Genomic DNA, 17,163 nt, shown 5'->3' with positions numbered 1-17,163 from the left:
TTTATTTACTAAACAGTTTCCCTACTGTGATCACGGACCATGACTTTTCCCTAGGAAGGGCTGACAAACGGACAAAGACTGACAGTGTATCAGAGCCTTAATGCCTCCCTTCACAGCCATCTCAAATGCCAGTGGTGTCTGCAAAGCTAGGCTCCTCTTTCTGTCTAGCAGCTAAAAAGTGTGACTGTTATTCTACTTCTGATACACTCAAGAGCACTGAATACACAGTTCCTTTTCCAAGGGAAGATAAATGCTCCGGCATACGCCTGTGGTTTCTAGTGATTAAAAAAATTGCACATGGGATTTGAATGTGCCTATTGAAGGCATATTTGCATGCGTGTGCATTGCTATATGCTTACAGAAGCCAGAGGACACAGTGTGGCTTGCTCTACCATGCCCCATCATGCTCCATTTCCATTTTATTTGCCCGAGACAGGCAAATAAAATTACTGAGCCTGGAGTTTACCAGCTTGGCTGGGGGGCCCGTATGCTCCCTTTGTCTTCTATCTTCCTGCACCCTTGAGCCTGGTGTTGCAGGAGCTTCTAGATGCAGCCAGGCTTTACATGGGTTCTGGGACTCTGAATGCAGGTCTTCATCTTGTTCAACAAGCGCTCTTACCCACCAGCCATCTCCCCAGCCCAGCGTATTTATTACACTGTGAAATTTTCAGAAAACTTTTGACCTAGAAATAATAATGTGACAGTATTTGAAGGAAGCTTAATGCCCTGAGGAGATAGTTTAGACACGTAATTAGCAAAGAGCATTGTTTAGTTTCTTTCAAGACATGACCCATATTTCCACAGACTCCTTTTAACCTTTCATGGGCATGAAAAGCAGATTTCACTGGGAGTGCAGCACCTTAAATTTCACAAAGAGTACAGACAAATTAGCGCTAAGTTGAGCAGACTATCTGTATTTACCTCAGTGTGAAGCTCATGCAATGTCGGTAGGTAATTGATAAATGGATTCCAAATGGCAAAACCAACTATTCTTCTACACTATTTATTATTTCCATAGGGTATTCTGACTTTCCAAGGTGCAATCCCACCAGATAAACAGACCTGATTTGGAGGAATATGATTCATGGTAACATAGACTAGGGCTAAGAAAATCAGTTTTGAGGTAAGCTCCAAAGCAACGAATTAGCCCCAAATAATTTACTGATGGACTTTGGAATACATGTATATGTATATATATAGTATGTATACTAATATTACAATATCAAACTGTTATTTAAGCTTTGGTTAAAACCAGTTTGTAAATTCTCAGATATGATTTCATAAAGTAAACAACTCACATGTAACTCGTATCTTACTTTTTCTGTTGTGAAAACACCTTGAAGAAAAGCAACTGAAAAGGGAAGGGTATATTTTGGCTCACAGTTAGAAATATAGTCTGTTATGCCGGTGAAGTCAAGCAGCAGGAGCTTGAAGCAGCTGATCATATTGTGTCTACATCCAGGAAGAAGAGCATTGAACGCTTGTAGTCAGCCCAGGGAGTGGTGCTGCTCACAGTGGGCACATCTTTGTACCTCAGGTAACCTGTCAAGATAATCCCCCACAAGCATGGCTAAATAGGCCCTTTCCCCCAGTGATCTCAAGTTGATAATTGAGATTAACCATAATATCTAAAATAATTTATGTTTTTATATAATATTTGCAAAAGCTTTTTAAAAAAATAATTGTGTCAAGAAAAAAATATATGACTTTCACCCAAAGAAAATAACTAAACATTTGCTCATAGTTGTTGGAAATATAGTGAGAAAAGCATTGTTAGAACGCCTTACCTCAGTAAACTACCTCTTAGCTCATTGTTAAGCTTTGTACCTTATTTGTGGGGAGAATTATCCCACCTTTATGTGTGCATTCTCATAGATTCTCTAAAAAAAAAAAAAAAAACAAAAAAATACTCATTCAGGTTTCAACAAAATCATGTTTTGGGATTCTAAATAATGAGCCATAGGATAATATAGTGAAACGGAGACTGGGTTTTGTTGGCCTGAGGTTGGGCTGGGCAGATTATCATTCTGAAAGAGACAGAGGTCACGAGTTCAAGCCCTTCGTGGCCTAGCAATCTTCCTTTTTCTTTTTAGCCTACTGCCTGCGTGCTAAGTCCATGAACGAACACGGGCGAGGGCCTGAGGGTCAGGCTGGGGAGGAGCTGTGCTCACGTGGCCTCCTGTCCTCTGTGTCACCCACAGGCCTCATCTGCCTGCTTTCATGGGGAGACAAAGCAAGAAGGACTCTCCATTTTAAAAGTCAGAGAATGCTAAGTGCAGGGGAAGGAGGCTGAAACCAAGATGGGAAAGCTGGCAGATGTCTGTGAGGATGACTCAGGACTTGACAGCCGTCCAGGAGCTGCCTGCCCCTAGGCAACTGCTTGGAGCCAGGAAGGAGATTGGTTTTATGTTGTTCTGGTGTTTTCCAGAGCATCCTTTTGGGGGCACTCAGGTACAGCTGTTGGGCTTCTCCTGCCTTGCAGCATCAATTCTGGCTTCTGTTAATTCTTAGCTGAAGCTAAGGGGGTTCCTTCAGGGGTGGGTGGGTGAGTGGGTGGGAGGGTGGGTGTGGCACTCGTCCCTCAGGATCACTAAGAGAGGTGAAGAGTTGCGGTTTGGAAATGGGCGCTTAGTGCCACACACCTGTGCCAGCCCTTTGCCTACTTGCCGAATCCTTCCCAGGGGAGTGATGGGTGAAGCCTTAGGGTCACATGGATTCAGAGTCTGAATTCCACACTGGTAGTGCATGGGCTTTCAACACTTGAGCTCGGGCCTGGATGAAGATGGCCCTTTAGACGAGAAGAAAACCGAAAACCTTTGGCTCACTATTCTTTGGTCACCTATTAAAAACTAACAAAAATCCATTTATTGTTTATTTATTTGGATTAAAAATATCTAAAACAACCATATAAAAGACAAATAACTTTTGCTAAAATATTTCTCCTTGCTATTGTAGAGAATGCCCTAGTTTTTCCCACACACATGATTAGGAAGGTTTTTTATTTTTTTTAAAGCACTCCTAAAATTGTTTATAATCTCCTTCCTATTTTTCCTCATTTGCAGGTTGTTAGTCTGAGAGAGTTAGTGGCAGTCTCAGTGGTGGCTCCTGTCACCTGCGGCTCCTGTTCTCTGTGCCATTGCTGGTAATGTTCTTTGCATCCCTAGACATCTGTCAGCCGCTGATGAAGTGAATTGGCTAGAGAAAGGGCTGGACCTTATTCACTGTGCAGAAAAAGCAATCATTAGGATGGTGAAATCAAATGCACGGTGGAAGCATATTAATCTATGCTGGAAACATGATTGGGGCGACAGGCGGAATCCTGGATCATAATTTAGGAAGCCTTTCGGATGCTTGATGTGAGATGGTGCCAAGAATTTGTATCTCAACTTCCGGGGGTGGTGGAGTCTTCTGGAAGGAGTTGGAAACCAGCTATCTTCTTGTCTCTTTGGTGCATGGTTAAACACACCAGGGCCTCTCCAGGGAAGGCAAGGCTAGGCAGGCAGGAAGCATGCAAGGTTCTCCTGTCTTCTCCCAAGAGCTGTTGCTGAGGTGGCTTGTTGAGACTCTGCAAGCAGGAGCTCCAAGCCCACTGTCCCCATGGGCACAGCTCAGCACTGCCGTCTTTTATGTACACAACATTTACCTTTTCCTCTAGTCCAGAGTGAAAGCTTAGAGTAGTATTAAGTTAGCTGGCAAATCTAAGTCCTACCCTGCAGAAAAGTAGCATTTGGCTCTGGTTTCTTCAGAAGGAGCAGTGGTCTTTAGGCCGACCCCACCTTCCTTCCTCTGTCTCCCTGGGCACTTCCTCAAGTCCAGGATGTTCACGACTCTCACATTTTTCAGAATAAGTTTCTTTGTCCAGTGCTGAAGCAGGTCTGAGGTTCTAGGTGGTTCTGAGGGCAGGAAGAGGGAGCAACAGGCGTCATTTGTTCACAAGATTTTTGTAAGACTGTGGGTGAATGAAATGGGTTCATTTCAAGGGAACATTTATTTAATGAACCCATTAGAACTTGAGTGACTCAGAGTTTTTTATATTGATTTCCTGGTTTGTATGAGATGGGTTCAAACCTACAATGACCTACCCTTGGATGTGAGCCAGGCTGTACCATGAAGGGGAGCCTCAGACCTTCTGCAGTGAGAGGTGCTAGGTGGTTCAGGGGACACGTTTTCCTGCAGAGACCAGCAGACAACATCTGCCCCAATCCATGCATGGTACCCTGCTGAGGTTTGGCCTTTGGTTTGTGTCCTGCGCATCTCCTGTGTTGCTCATTGAACAATTCCCCAGTATACATCAGTTTTGGCTCCTCTCTTCTCTTCTCAGTCTTTCCTGGTGTTTCAGATCCATGAGAAACAAACTGTTCTGTGTAGCCAGATTCTTAAAATGCTTCTTCCTTCTTCAACTTACCCAAACCTCTCCACCTCCCTCTGTGCCACGTGAATTGAGACTTCTGGTTCACAAATATCTGGCCTCTCCAAACCCCCAGTCCTTGTCTCTTGCAAACTCCCTGCTCCTTGGAGCCCTGTGCCATCTGGCTTCCCATCTTGCCCTTCCCACTACTGTCCCGGTGCGCAGACACTGGACACAGTCCTTCACTCTTGGAAGTTGAGCTTCTAGCTCAGCTTGCAGCTCTGCGCCTGGCTTTGTATCATTCCGGTAAATGCTAACTCCTCATGTGGATGAACCAGCTCTTTTGGGCTGATCTTATCATCCCTGTGATGTTTTTCATCCCCTATTCTCACAGTTCTCCTTGGGCTTTATCGCCTCCAGAAGAGGTGCCAACTCCTAGTATTTTCTTTCCAAGAAGCAGTCCCTATTTTTTATAAACTTTTAAATCGAGATATGCACATGACTTAATTCAACCTCATGAAGACTTTTAATTACTGAGGCAAACGTTTTCTTTGGCCATTGGCCCTCTTCACATTTAACATTTCTTTCCACTCTGAACCAGACTGCATTATCTACCACCATAAACACTGCCTAGGAAACACAGATATCCACGATCCTGTTTGCCAACTCTGGGGAAAACCCTAGGCTTAGTAACGTGACTTCTGCCTTGGGCACGGAATGGGGAATGGCTCCCACAGGCTCATATGTTCAGATACTTGGTTCCTGCTTAGTAGAATAGTTTGGAAAGGATTAGGAGGTGTGGCCTTGCTAGAGTGGGTGTGGTCATGTTGGAGGAGCTGTGTCACTGGAGGTGTGCATTGAAGTTCCAAAAAAATGCAGGAAATTCCCAGGGATTTTTCTCTCTGCTTTGTGCTTGTAGATCAAGATGCAAAGTCTCAGCTACTGCTCCAACACCATGCCTGCCTGCCTGCAAGATGCTATGCTCCCTGCAACATGACAGAAATGAACTTCTATCCATCTGAAACCATGAGCCTTAAATAAACCCTTCTGTAAATTGCCTTGGTCATGGTGTTTTAGCATAGCCATAGAAAAGCAACTAATATGAGCACACACCCTGAACTTGGATGTTTTTCACTGAAATAGTGCAACTGATCCCACACTTAAAATGAGCTTTAAAGTGTCCCTGTGGTTTCATCCGTTTGTCTGGCAGCATGCTGTCTTTCTTCCCAATCTGCTCATGTGTCATCGCCTCTCCACTTCATCTAGTCAGGGAGTCACTGATGGTAGTTCCACTTACTATCTAGGGAAAGCTCGGCAGTAAGACATGTCTGCTCTTCTACTCTGAAGGAACCAACACAAGCCATCTTCCTTCCTGTGGATACAACTTGCTGGCACCTGTACTCCTAGAAAGCAGGCCTTCTGAGGGCTGTCCAAACCTCAGAACTTTGGGGTGACTCCACTCATCGGTAATGCTTAAAATCCTTGCTGAAGCTGGGCAGTGGTGGCACCTGCCTTTAATCCATGCACTCAGGAAGCAGAGGCAGTCATTCAGCCCGAGTCTACACAGAAAGTTCCAGGACAGCCAGGGCTACACTGAGAAACCCTGTCCTGAAAAAAAATCCTTGCTGAATAGCTGAGTTTGTGGTAAAGAGGCCTTATGACTGAACTCTAGACATAAATCAGAAAGAAACTGAGAAGCTAAAATAAATGTATCAGGAGCTGGAGAGATGGCTCCGTGGTTAAGAGCACTAGCTGCTCTTACAGAGAATCCAGGTTTGATTCCCAGCAACCACATAGTGGCTCACAACCATCTGTGACTTCAGTTCTAGAGGATCTGAAACCCTCCTGGTCTCTGTGGGCCTGTATAAACATGACACCCATTCATATACATAGGTAAAACACCCTTACATACATTTAAAATGCAAATTACATTTGAAATATGATGTGGGAGTGTTTTCTATCTATCTGTTGCTTTCATTGGTTAGTTAATAAAGAAACTGCCTTGGTCCTTTAATAGGACAGAAAATTAGGAAGGCGGAGTAGACAGAACAGAATTGTGGGAGAGAGAAAGCAGATTCAGGCAGATGCTTCAGGCAGTCTCCATGGGCAGTCGCCATGGGCAGTCGCCATGCCTCTCCTCTCCGAGACGGACGCAGGCTAAGATCTTTCCTGGTAAGTGACCACGTTGTGGTGCTACACGGATTACTAAATATGGGTTAATTAGTCAATAAGAGGCTGAAACTAATGGGCCAGGCAGTGTTTAAAAGAATACAGTTTCCGTGTAATTATTTCGGGTGTAAAGCTAGCCGGGTGGTGGGACAAAGCCCCGCCTCTCCTTCTACAGAAATATTCTAAATTTCAAAGAGTTTAAGTTTTTCAGAAGGGAGTGCTTCCTAGAGCTTAGCGATTCATATGTGTATACACATGTGTGTGCATTTTTTGTGTGTGAACATAGCTGTGTGTGTATATGTTTGTGTGTATATGCACATGTATGCACTGTGCACATGTATGCATATGTTTGTAGGCCTGTGCATGTACATGTTTTATGTTTGTGTATGCATATATGTGTGTGCTTCCATGTAGAAGCCAGCAATCAATCTCAGGTGTGGTGGTTTGGAAGAAAAAGTGTCCCCTAAAAGGAGTGACACTATTAGGAGGAAGTGTGTCACTGTGGGGGCAGGCTTTGAGACTGCTTTTGCTCAAGTGTCCCCCAGTGTGACTTTCAGACCACTTCCTGTTGCCTGCACAATGTACGACTCTCAGTTTCTTCACCAACACCATGTCTGTCTGCACGTCACCATGCTCTCCACCGTGATGATAACAGACTGAACCTCCGCATTGTAAGCCAGTCCCCAATGAATTGTTTTCTTTTGTAAGAGTTGCCAGGGCCATGGCAATAGAAACCTAACTAAGACACCATCTACTGACCCTGTTTTTGGAGACATGCTCCTGCATTGACTCGGAACAGAGACCAGCTGGCCAGTGCTGTCTGATCCTTCCGGCTATGCCTCTGAGTACTAGGAATGCAGAAAGCACCCAGCTTTCTTTGTCTGAGTTCTGAGAATGAACTCAGCTTTTCCTGCTTTCACGACAAGTGCTCTATCAACCACACTATCTTTCCTACACCAGTGATTCTTTTGTAATTCAAATCTCAAAATGCTTAATAAAGGCTGGTGAAAACAGAAAGAAAGCACACATGAAGAATTAACAGTTAGCTTTTATGTCAATCATCCAGCACTGAATTCAGCGAGGAGCCAGTATCTCTGTCAGCCCTATCAAGTCATGTGCTAGATGCACATCATGCTTGCTTTAAGGTCCACTCTGCTTCACTGTATTGGTGGCTGTAGACAACAGTTACAACCAGAAATATGCAATCCTACTTATTACGGAGACTCTGAGAAATGTCTGGGTACCACTATTCTTTCTGTTAGAAGGAAACAACAGATTGCTGAGACCAAGTGATCTGTCGGAGGATACCGGGACACACATTAACATGAAGGTTTCATTTTGTTACCTGCTGTAAGCAGCCTGGAGAACACAGGCGAGCTGGAGAGTGCCCCTAGTTCCCAGAAGCCACCATCCTCCTGGGGAAATAGACTTGCTTCTTGTCCAGAGCCTCATCCTAACATGTGTTATGGGTGGCTGGTCTTGTGCTTCATTAGAATGTCACTGTCAGTGATTAATATTCCCTGTTTATATCAGCCATTGAAGAAGCTCAGAGTCGTGTACCATCTCTTCTCAGTGACCCTGAACTTCCCACAAGGAAGACTTTGTACCTTCCTTTCTCCACCTGTCTCAGTTAGGGCTTCTATTGCTGTGAAGAGAAACCATGACCACAGCAACTTTTATAAAGGAGACCATCCAATTGAGGTAGTGGCTTACAGTTCAGAGGTTCAGACCATTATCATCATGGTGGGAAGCATGGTGGCATGCAGGGAGACATGGAGTCAGAGGAGTAGCTGAGACTCCTACATCTTGCAGGTAACAGAAAGTTGATTGAGACATTGGGTAGTATCCTGAGTGTAGAGAACCTCAAAGCCTGTCCCACAGTGACACACTTCCTCTAACAAGGCCAGACCCACTCCAACAAAGTCACACCCCCTAACAGTGCCACTCCCTATGAGATAATGTGGACCAATTGCACTCAAACTACCACCCTACCGCATTTTACAGCTGCCCCAGCCCCCAAGACTCTTGCCCTATGCCTCGAGACTCATGGGAGGACTTCAGTCCCTTCTCTGTGACTGCAGCTGACTTTCTCCTATTCCCCTCTAACCCCCTTATTGACCCTGGGTGGCAAGACCCCAAGGATACCATTTCTCCTCTTCTCCTTCTAACCCATCACCTTTAATTCCAAGCCTCCAGGCTGCATCTGCTTTGCTCTGCCAGTCCTCTCACCATTAGCTTCTGTCTTCTCCCTTTCTCCCTCCCCCAGTTCTTCAGTAGTCGGCTCTCACCATCACCCTCCGAATTCTCCCCAGTGGAGCTGAGTGTCCCCACGATGACACATCTCATACAGTGACAACTCCACTCATTCTCTCCTCATCCTACCCAGCCATCCAGCGACTGGAATTTCTGACTCTGTCACCGCCCATTAGGCTCCTCCTTCCACACCCTGTATCCTACAGTCATTCTTTAACCAAGAACTGATTTTGCAGTCAGCCCCCCAGCACCCAAAACCCGATGGGGTGTGTAATCAATAGCTCATCTATGTCTTTCTTCCTGCCCTTTCTCCATCTTTCTGCTCCTCTAGATGAATTCTCAGAGGAAGGTATTAGAATCCCGTTCCTGGATTTACACTCCTTTGCTCCCTGATCACCCTGCAAGGAATCTATGCTACACTCTCTCTTCTTCATTCCCTGACTTTAGTTTTGTGTTTCTCCAGGACAGTATATATCACACAGGATACATACAGAACATGCCTATGTATATGTGACAGAGCTTATTTTTCCCAGTCTGTAGTGATGCTGATGGCAGTTTCTTTTTTGCACCTCTATCCCTATAATCTAGAATGATTCACAGCACACAGTAGGTTCTCAGGATTGTTCTTTCCTATCTTCCTTTTAATGAAAGGAAAGAAGGAGTGGAGTTTGGTTTTCTAGGACACAGACATCAATATTACAGAGATGTAGTATGTTGCCATAACTAATCAGGGTAATATTAATTTTGATTATTGCTTGATTAAATTCTAGGAGAATGCAAAGTGGCCCGACTTGCATGCAAATCTAAGGAGATTATTACAGTTGGCTTCGTTCCCTATTAATTACGCAGTGAGTCTGAAACAAATATGGAAACAATTTGCAAATATTGGTGTGAGTTAGAGAGAAGGCTCCATTATCTGAACAGAAGCACTGGGGTAACAATTAGTAGTTCTTTCAATAAGTCTCAGGTTCTCAATGAAATGAGGTTATCGTGGAGATGAATGTGTGGAGGAGCCAGGTAACAACTGGTGCCTGTAACGCAGGAAGACTGATTTAGCTTGGACTTGAGTTAACATTTATGTCTGCAATTCTAGAAGCTTACAATATAAGGAATCAAGGGGGCATACAATAACTTTTCAATGGCGCAGAGAAGATTCCAACTGCTGACCGTCCCCAGGCTTTCTCTGATTTTAAAATCAGTGGTAAACGGCAACCGTCCTCTGCCATACACACATACTGTGAGAGTTGATCTCTCTGCCAACATGATGAGGTCTAGAATTGTCTTGGAGATGGCCCATGGACATGCCTATGAGGGATTATCTTTGTTACATACATTGAGTTGGGAAGACACAGCCACTATGGGCGGCACTATTCCCTAGGTCGGGATCTTGCTCTGTGTGAGCAGAGAAAGAGCTGAACATCAGGAAGCACCCATTGTCTCTGCTTCCTGACTGTGGATGCTATGTGAGCAGCTGCTTCAAGCTTCTGCTTCTTGTCTCACCTCCCTTTACTCTTGAACTGAATGGCAGAACAAACTTGAGGAAATCTTAAGTCGATTTCGTCAAGGTATGGTATCACAGCAAGAAGAAAAAAAAAACCTTAGACTCATAGCAAACAAAGGCACAACCCTAGAACTCACTGGCAAGGCTGAGTCATTGTGGATCTATTTGCCTGTTGTGTGGACAGGGCTGGCAAAGAGTAAAAATCAACACCAGAGTATCAGGTCAACCGACATGTTGCCAATTATTTAGTGCAAGTGTTGCAAGGACAATTTAACACCAAGACTGACATCCTGGTGTAGACTCTGTAATTTCAAAGAGGATCAGGAAGAGGTACAGTTGTCCTTGATTTCCATGAGGATCAGTTTCAGTATTCCCACTGGATACAAAACTTTGGGGGTACTCAAGTTACTGGCTTATACAGAATGGTGTAGTAGTATTTATACATAATGTATATGCATCCCCTAGTGGACTTTAAATCATTCTCCAATTACTAATACTGTCCAATATAATGCAAATACTATATACATATTTTACTGTGTTTATAAAATTTGTACTAATTTTTATTGTAATGTTTTTGTGTTGATATAACTCAACACACAAGTGTGTATGTGTATGATGTTTTGGGGGGGCATACACAGGCCACAGTACATATGTGGAGGTCAGAGGACAACCCTGAGTGACAATTCTCAAGTTTCACCTTGTTTGGGACAGGGTCCTTTTGTTGCACATGGCTGTGGTAGCTAGCTTGTGCGGGAGGGTGTTCCCCTGTCCTTCTGCTATAGGAATATAGGGATGAGCTATTGTGCCCGACTTTCCATGGGTCTTGGAGACTCAAACTCAGGTCACACTTATGTGGCAAGTGCCTTTATCAAAGCTATCTCCCTAGCTTCACTGCTGTTAGTTCTTTCACAAATATTTTCAGTCCATGGTTTACTGAATCTGCAGGTGTGAACCCAGCAATACAGAAAGCCAATTTGATTTTAATCAGTCAAAAGTTTAAGAGTGTGTGTGTGTGTGTGTGTGTGTGTGTGTGTGTGTGTGTGTGTACCATCCTTTAGATGTCACATGTTCACCTGCATGTAGAGAGTGGTCGCTCTAAAGTATAAGTAACACACTGGGTACAAAGGAGCCTGCATCCCAGCTCACGGATACATCAGGAATGTCTGTGCCTATTGATGCCGTAGGCACAATTCATCTCTGCGTTTGTTTGTTTGTTCATCTGCCACTTTGCAGGGCTTGCCTACTGCTCCAGTCTTGAGATGAAATGCTCTGGCAGGAACAGATGTACCAATTAATAACCTGTCGGGTCTGATGGATAGAAGAGGGGGAGGTGTCCTCACATGTACCTCTGGCATGGCTTTCTTCACTATTTCGGGGTGCTATGGGTCACGAGACACATGCTGCCTCCCCAGGGAGGGTCCAAACTGTCTCATTAGCGTCTGTCTTTCGTGACACTATGATGCGGCCTTTGGAAGCCCGACTCACCTGCTCTTCTCCAAGAATCCTGAAGTGATGGAGCTCTTTAATCAGGGAGTTGGGACAGCCAGCTGTGGGGAAAGGAGAATTAATCACTCAAGTGTTGCTGTCATTCTGTGCAGTAGTTCCTTTCTTATACACCGCTATGACTGCCAACAGCTGGTGCTGATGCTGACGGGGACACGGACGCGCACCTGAAAACACACGTCTCACCAAACACCAAGTTGTGCCGGCCAAGGCTTGGGCTCAGACTGTAGCACTTTGGGAAAGGTCTGTATGTGAATCCAGCCAGACTTGTCCCCTGGAATGAAGACCTGGCCCTAGGATGTTGTGGTCCTACTGACACTTATAAACGTGCCCTGATACAGAGCTAGGAGCCTGTGGGGCTGGAAGGGGAAAGCCAGTGACTGTAGGCGTTCACAGGTTGAACAGATGGTATTTCCTGGCCGCTAGGGCCTGGGTTCTGTTCATTAAGTCTTGAGAATGGAGGCAGAATGGCTGGGCATCCTCTCTTCCCAGGTTTGCTGGAGTTGAAGAGACTGTCACTGCTTTCCAGTTCTCCTAATCAATCCTGAGCTCCTCAGCTTTCCACTGTCTTCCTTCAGTCATAAAACAAAAATAAATAAACTATATATGTACATTTAGAGATGTACGCATTTGCAAGTGCTTAGTATCAGCTAGAGCATGTTCTGTCCCTGCCTCCTCAATGGAATTATTCCACAGTGTTAGGTTCTAATCATTCATAACATTAACTCCAGAAACAAAACTGATATTAAAAACCTGTTCCTCCGAGATAAGACCAACGGATTGCATAAATTCACTGACATTTCCATTAAGGAAATTGGATCATATGCAGAACACACCAGAGAAGCCCTGTGTCAGGTCTCCTTCAGTCAGCACCAGGAGGTCAGAAAGCTGTAGGGACTGAGGGGGCTTCTGGGTGAGGGCAGGTTAAGGAAGGACGAGATGTGCCTTCACACAGGTGACGTTGTCCTCGGCATGAGTGTTCTAGAAGGTAGAACAGAGTCACGGTGTAGGCTAGCAATAAGAGGCACCCACACAGGCTGAATATGGACATGAGATTTTAGAGGAAACTTGGGTGACAATGATAGTATCCATCAGTTTGACCAACGTGACACCTGGGAAGGAGGCAAAATAGAACGTTGCTAGCATTTGAGTTGGTGGATTGAACACAGGAGAGTTGCCCTCACTTATGTCAATGAGCAACAAACAACCCATCCAGGGCAGTGAGCAGTATGATGGGAAGGATTCAGGGAAGCAAGGATGCAGGGACAGATGCCTGGAAGGATGAGCCTTCTGGACCAGGACATGAAACTTTTCTTGCCCTCAGACCTCAGAGCCCCTGGTCTTTAGTCCTTTGACTTGGGGCTTGTATCGGGCCTGCCTCTACTCCTTTCAGCTTTTGTTCCCAAGGTGAATTACACCACACCTTCCTGGTTCTCCGGCTTGAGAGGGCAGAGTGAGATTTCTCAGCTCCCCTACCCACATGCACCAATTCCTATACACGCCTTCCCATATGTTTTTGTGATGGCCAACTTGTAGTCAACATGACTGAATCTTGAATTAGCTAAGAGAAAAGCCATGGGAAAATTCGGTGAGGGACTTTCTCCATCAGGTTATTTGTAGCAGGAAGGACTACCCTAAATGTGAAGAGCAACTTCTAGTCACAGCTAAGATAAAAGGACATGGACAAGGGAAGCTTTTGCTCTTTGCCTGCTTGCCCTCACTCTTGGCGGCAAGTTCATCTATCCTGTGGCTGCTGCATTCCTTCACTGGTATTAGAATCCACTTCTTCAAGTTTCCAGTGTGGACTGAGGACCAGTGACTCTTTAGTTCCACATTGGAATACTGAGATACCAGTCTCATGGACTAAACAAAACCCACGTTCTCAGCCTCTCCAGGGAGAGACAGTCATTGCTGAATTACCCAGACCATTTCCTGTAAGCCATGACCATTTAATGAATCCAGTGTGTTTGTGTATGAGCGCATGTGTTTGTATATGTGTGTGTGTTTGTATGTGTGTGTGCATATGTTTGTGTGTGTGTTTGTATACATGCATGTCTGTGTGCATGTGTGTAGGAGGAGGGCCCACTTGTTTGTCCCAGCTGCCCAGCTAGCTTAGACACGAAATAATTATACAGAAACTGTATTAATTAAATCACTGTAGTGATTAGCTGTGGGCCGGATTCCCGCCGCCCTGCTCCCTCATGCTTAGCTTTACACGCAAAATAACATCACACAAACTGTATTCTTTTAAATACTGCCTGGCCCATTATTTTCAGCCTCTTATTCACATCTTGACTAACCCATATCTAATAATCTGTGTAGCACCACAAAGTGGTGCCTTACCAGGTAGATTCTAGCATACGTCCATCTTGGGCTGGAGCTTCATTGCATCTGGCTTCTCTCTGAGGAGAGGCACGGCGGTCTGTCTAACTTAGGAGAGGCGTAGCATCTGACTGAGCCATCTACCTCACTTCCTTCTTCCTGTTCTGTCTACTCCACCCACCTAAGGGCTGGCCAATCAAATGGGCCAGGCAGTTTCTTTATTAGCCAATGAAATCAACTCAAACAGAAGACTCTCCCACATCATTTCCCCTTTTTCTGTTTAAACAAAAAAAGAAGGCTTTAACTTTAACATAGCAAAATTACATGTAACAAGTTATTAAGTAAGAATTACAGTTACAATATTTATATCTACTTAATCTTTATCATAACAAAGGAAAACAACTATAACTATCTATCTATTCTTCAACTCCATCAGAGACTCCAGAAGGACACAATATTACCTAGGTGAACAAGAAGTAAGCTACTTCCAAAACTCTAGAAATGACAGAGACATCTCGCTGCCTGGACAGTCACCCAAAGTTCTTTTGTACTGTTGGGGCATCCATCTTCAGCCTACAGGCCCATAGTTTCCAGCAGACATTTCCATGATCAGGAAATTTCAAAGGTAGTTCAGTCACTATCTGCTGTGTCCTTCAGAATGTCTCACAGACTCTTTCTTGAATTAGGAACCCCAAAGAATCATCTCACATTTAGGCAAGTTCAGCAGTCCTCTCTCGTTGGGTTCTTTGTGTCCAGTTTATGCCAACAGTCCAGGCAAGAGCAGTTTCTTGCCGAAGTGGCTATTAAACTCCATAAGGATCCTCTTCGATGCCCATCTTCCTCTTGAAGTAGGTTGGTGCTGCCAGGAGCTGACGTGTCTCATTGTCATGAAAAGCCTTAAGTTATTAAAACATCTAAAATGCGATATTCTGTAGTCTTTGAAAGATATGAAGAATGCCTATGTAACTTAAATAAATCTCTATATAGCTAGAAAATCTAACTAACATAACTACAAGTTTTACTAATATTGATAACTATCCATTAACAACCTATATACATTACATTTTTAAATGAACTACACAATCACAATACATTAATCAGTATCAGAAATACATATACATATAACAAAATTGACCTTAAATTTAAATCACTAAAGCCAAATCCATATCAATGCAAATTACTCATCTCCATATTATATCCCCCTTTAAATGTAAAAGAACATTTATAAACAATATTTGGGAAAATGGGCGCAGTTATTTCTCTCCAAACTGCTTCCTGCTGAATGGGGACGCTGTTAATTAGGTCTTTCATGGTGTAACCTGTGTGCCAGGTTCATCTCAGTCATCAGTTGGGTGAAGTAATTTTCTGAAGGTGTTCACAGCAACCTTTCAGGAGGCCGTGGTCTATCATACCATATTGGGATAGAAGCAATCCACACGGTCTCATTTTCTATAAAAACAAAAGAAACTCCTTTCCAAAGCATCATATCCTTAGATCTAAATTCTGAAGTCAAGGTATTTTCAAAATGTCTATGTTGGATTAGTTCAGCAGCATTTATAAACAAATATATTTTAGCAGCTGTTGCTCCTTCCTCAGCATTCAAACAATTCAAAGAGAGCATAATAGCATACAGTATCAAGATTCTCTGTGTATTTTCCATCTTTATGCGGCTTTATTTTAACCTCTATTTCGTTTATTTTTTACTTTTACTTTTTGAGACAGGTTCTCTGTATATCTTTGTCCTGGAATAACTCTATAGACCAGGCTGTCCTTGAACTCTCAGAAATCCATCTGTCTCTGCCTCCCCAGTGCTGGGATTAAAGGTGTATGCTACCACACCTTGAACTCACAGAAATCTTTCCGTCTCTGCCTCCCAGGCATTCGGATTAAAGGTGTGTCCTGCCACACCTTGAAGTCACAGAGGTCAATCTACCTCTGCCTCCCAAGTGTTGGAATTAAAGGTGTATACCACCACAACAAACTACTTCCTTTTTCTTTCTTTCTTTCTTTCTTTCTTTCTTTCTTTCTTTCTTTCTTTCTTTCTCTTTTTTTTAACTGTAAGAACTTTAACTTTTAGCCTGCATGTATTTTTAACTCACTGCAAACCATTTAGAGGTTTTCTTTGTCTTTAAATCTCTCTTTACTGTATATCTCTCTTTTTCTGACCACACGAGTCTTTAATTTACCAAGCAATATAGGTAGAACTAAAGCCGTAACTTTGGCGGCTCGATCCAGCCCATGCCTTAGCTTTCTAGCCTCGTGGTGGAGGTACCGGCTGTAGTCATGTTTATCGCCACAACTCTATGGCATTTCAAGGTCCCTGCCAGCAAGCAAGCTGCAACAGTGTCAAACAACAGTCAGGACCGCCTGCTTGAAAGAGTCAGAGTTTGTCCTGGCAGTACAGACCAGAACGCCAGCATTTTAAAACAGCACAACTTTTTTCCTGCTATGGCTGAAAACAAACAAGCATGCAGTCAGCTTTTATCAACGCCATTTAAGTGTTTCATAGCAGGACCTCTTAAAAGAGCTGCAAGATTTTGCAGCTAAAGCTGAGTCAGGAAGCCTCTCTTAGATGAGAGTGCTTGCTAGCCAAATCCGAGAAATTGCTGCGACCAAGAAAACATGCTTTACTCTATTCTTTCCCAAGCTTTCTCAAGCTTTCTATGGATTCAGTTATCCACGTTGGGTGCCATTCTGTAGTGATTAGCTGTGGGCCGGATTCCCGCCGCCCTGCTCCCTCATGCTTAGCTTTACACGCAAAATAACATCACACAAACTGTATTCTTTTAAATACTGCCTGGCCCATTATTTTCAGCCTCTTATTCACATCTTGACTAACCCATATCTAATAATCTGTGTAGCACCACAAAGTGGTGCCTTACCAGGTAGATTCTAGCATACGTCCATCTTGGGCTGGAGCTTCATTGCATCTGGCTTCTCTCTGAGGAGAGGCACGGCGGTCTGTCTAACTTAGGAGAGGCGTAGCATCTGACTGAGCCATCTACCTCACTTCCTTCTTCCTGTTCTGTCTACTCCACCCACCTAAGGGCTGGCCAATCAAATGGGC

The 17,163-nt window shown here is 44.0% G+C and overlaps 1 protein-coding gene across 4 annotated transcripts in view; it reads right to left on the bottom strand.

Moving 5' to 3' along the window:
• Positions 1-17,163, bottom strand: part of Prkn (parkin RBR E3 ubiquitin protein ligase) — a 1,148,335-nt gene that overhangs the window by 183,169 nt on the left and 948,003 nt on the right. For all 4 annotated transcript variants that reach the window (XM_038339600.2, XM_038339601.2, XM_038339602.2 and 1 more), the window contains exon 8: positions 11,757-11,818. In XM_038339600.2, the coding sequence (XP_038195528.1) occupies positions 11,757-11,818 (62 nt within the window). The remainder of the gene's footprint in view (positions 1-11,756; positions 11,819-17,163) is intronic.

The sequence above is a fragment of the Arvicola amphibius genome, chromosome 8 (genome assembly GCF_903992535.2).
Source record: "Arvicola amphibius chromosome 8, mArvAmp1.2, whole genome shotgun sequence".
Lineage (NCBI taxonomy): Eukaryota > Metazoa > Chordata > Mammalia > Rodentia > Cricetidae > Arvicola > Arvicola amphibius.
This window is presented reverse-complemented; position numbering and strand designations above follow the sequence as displayed.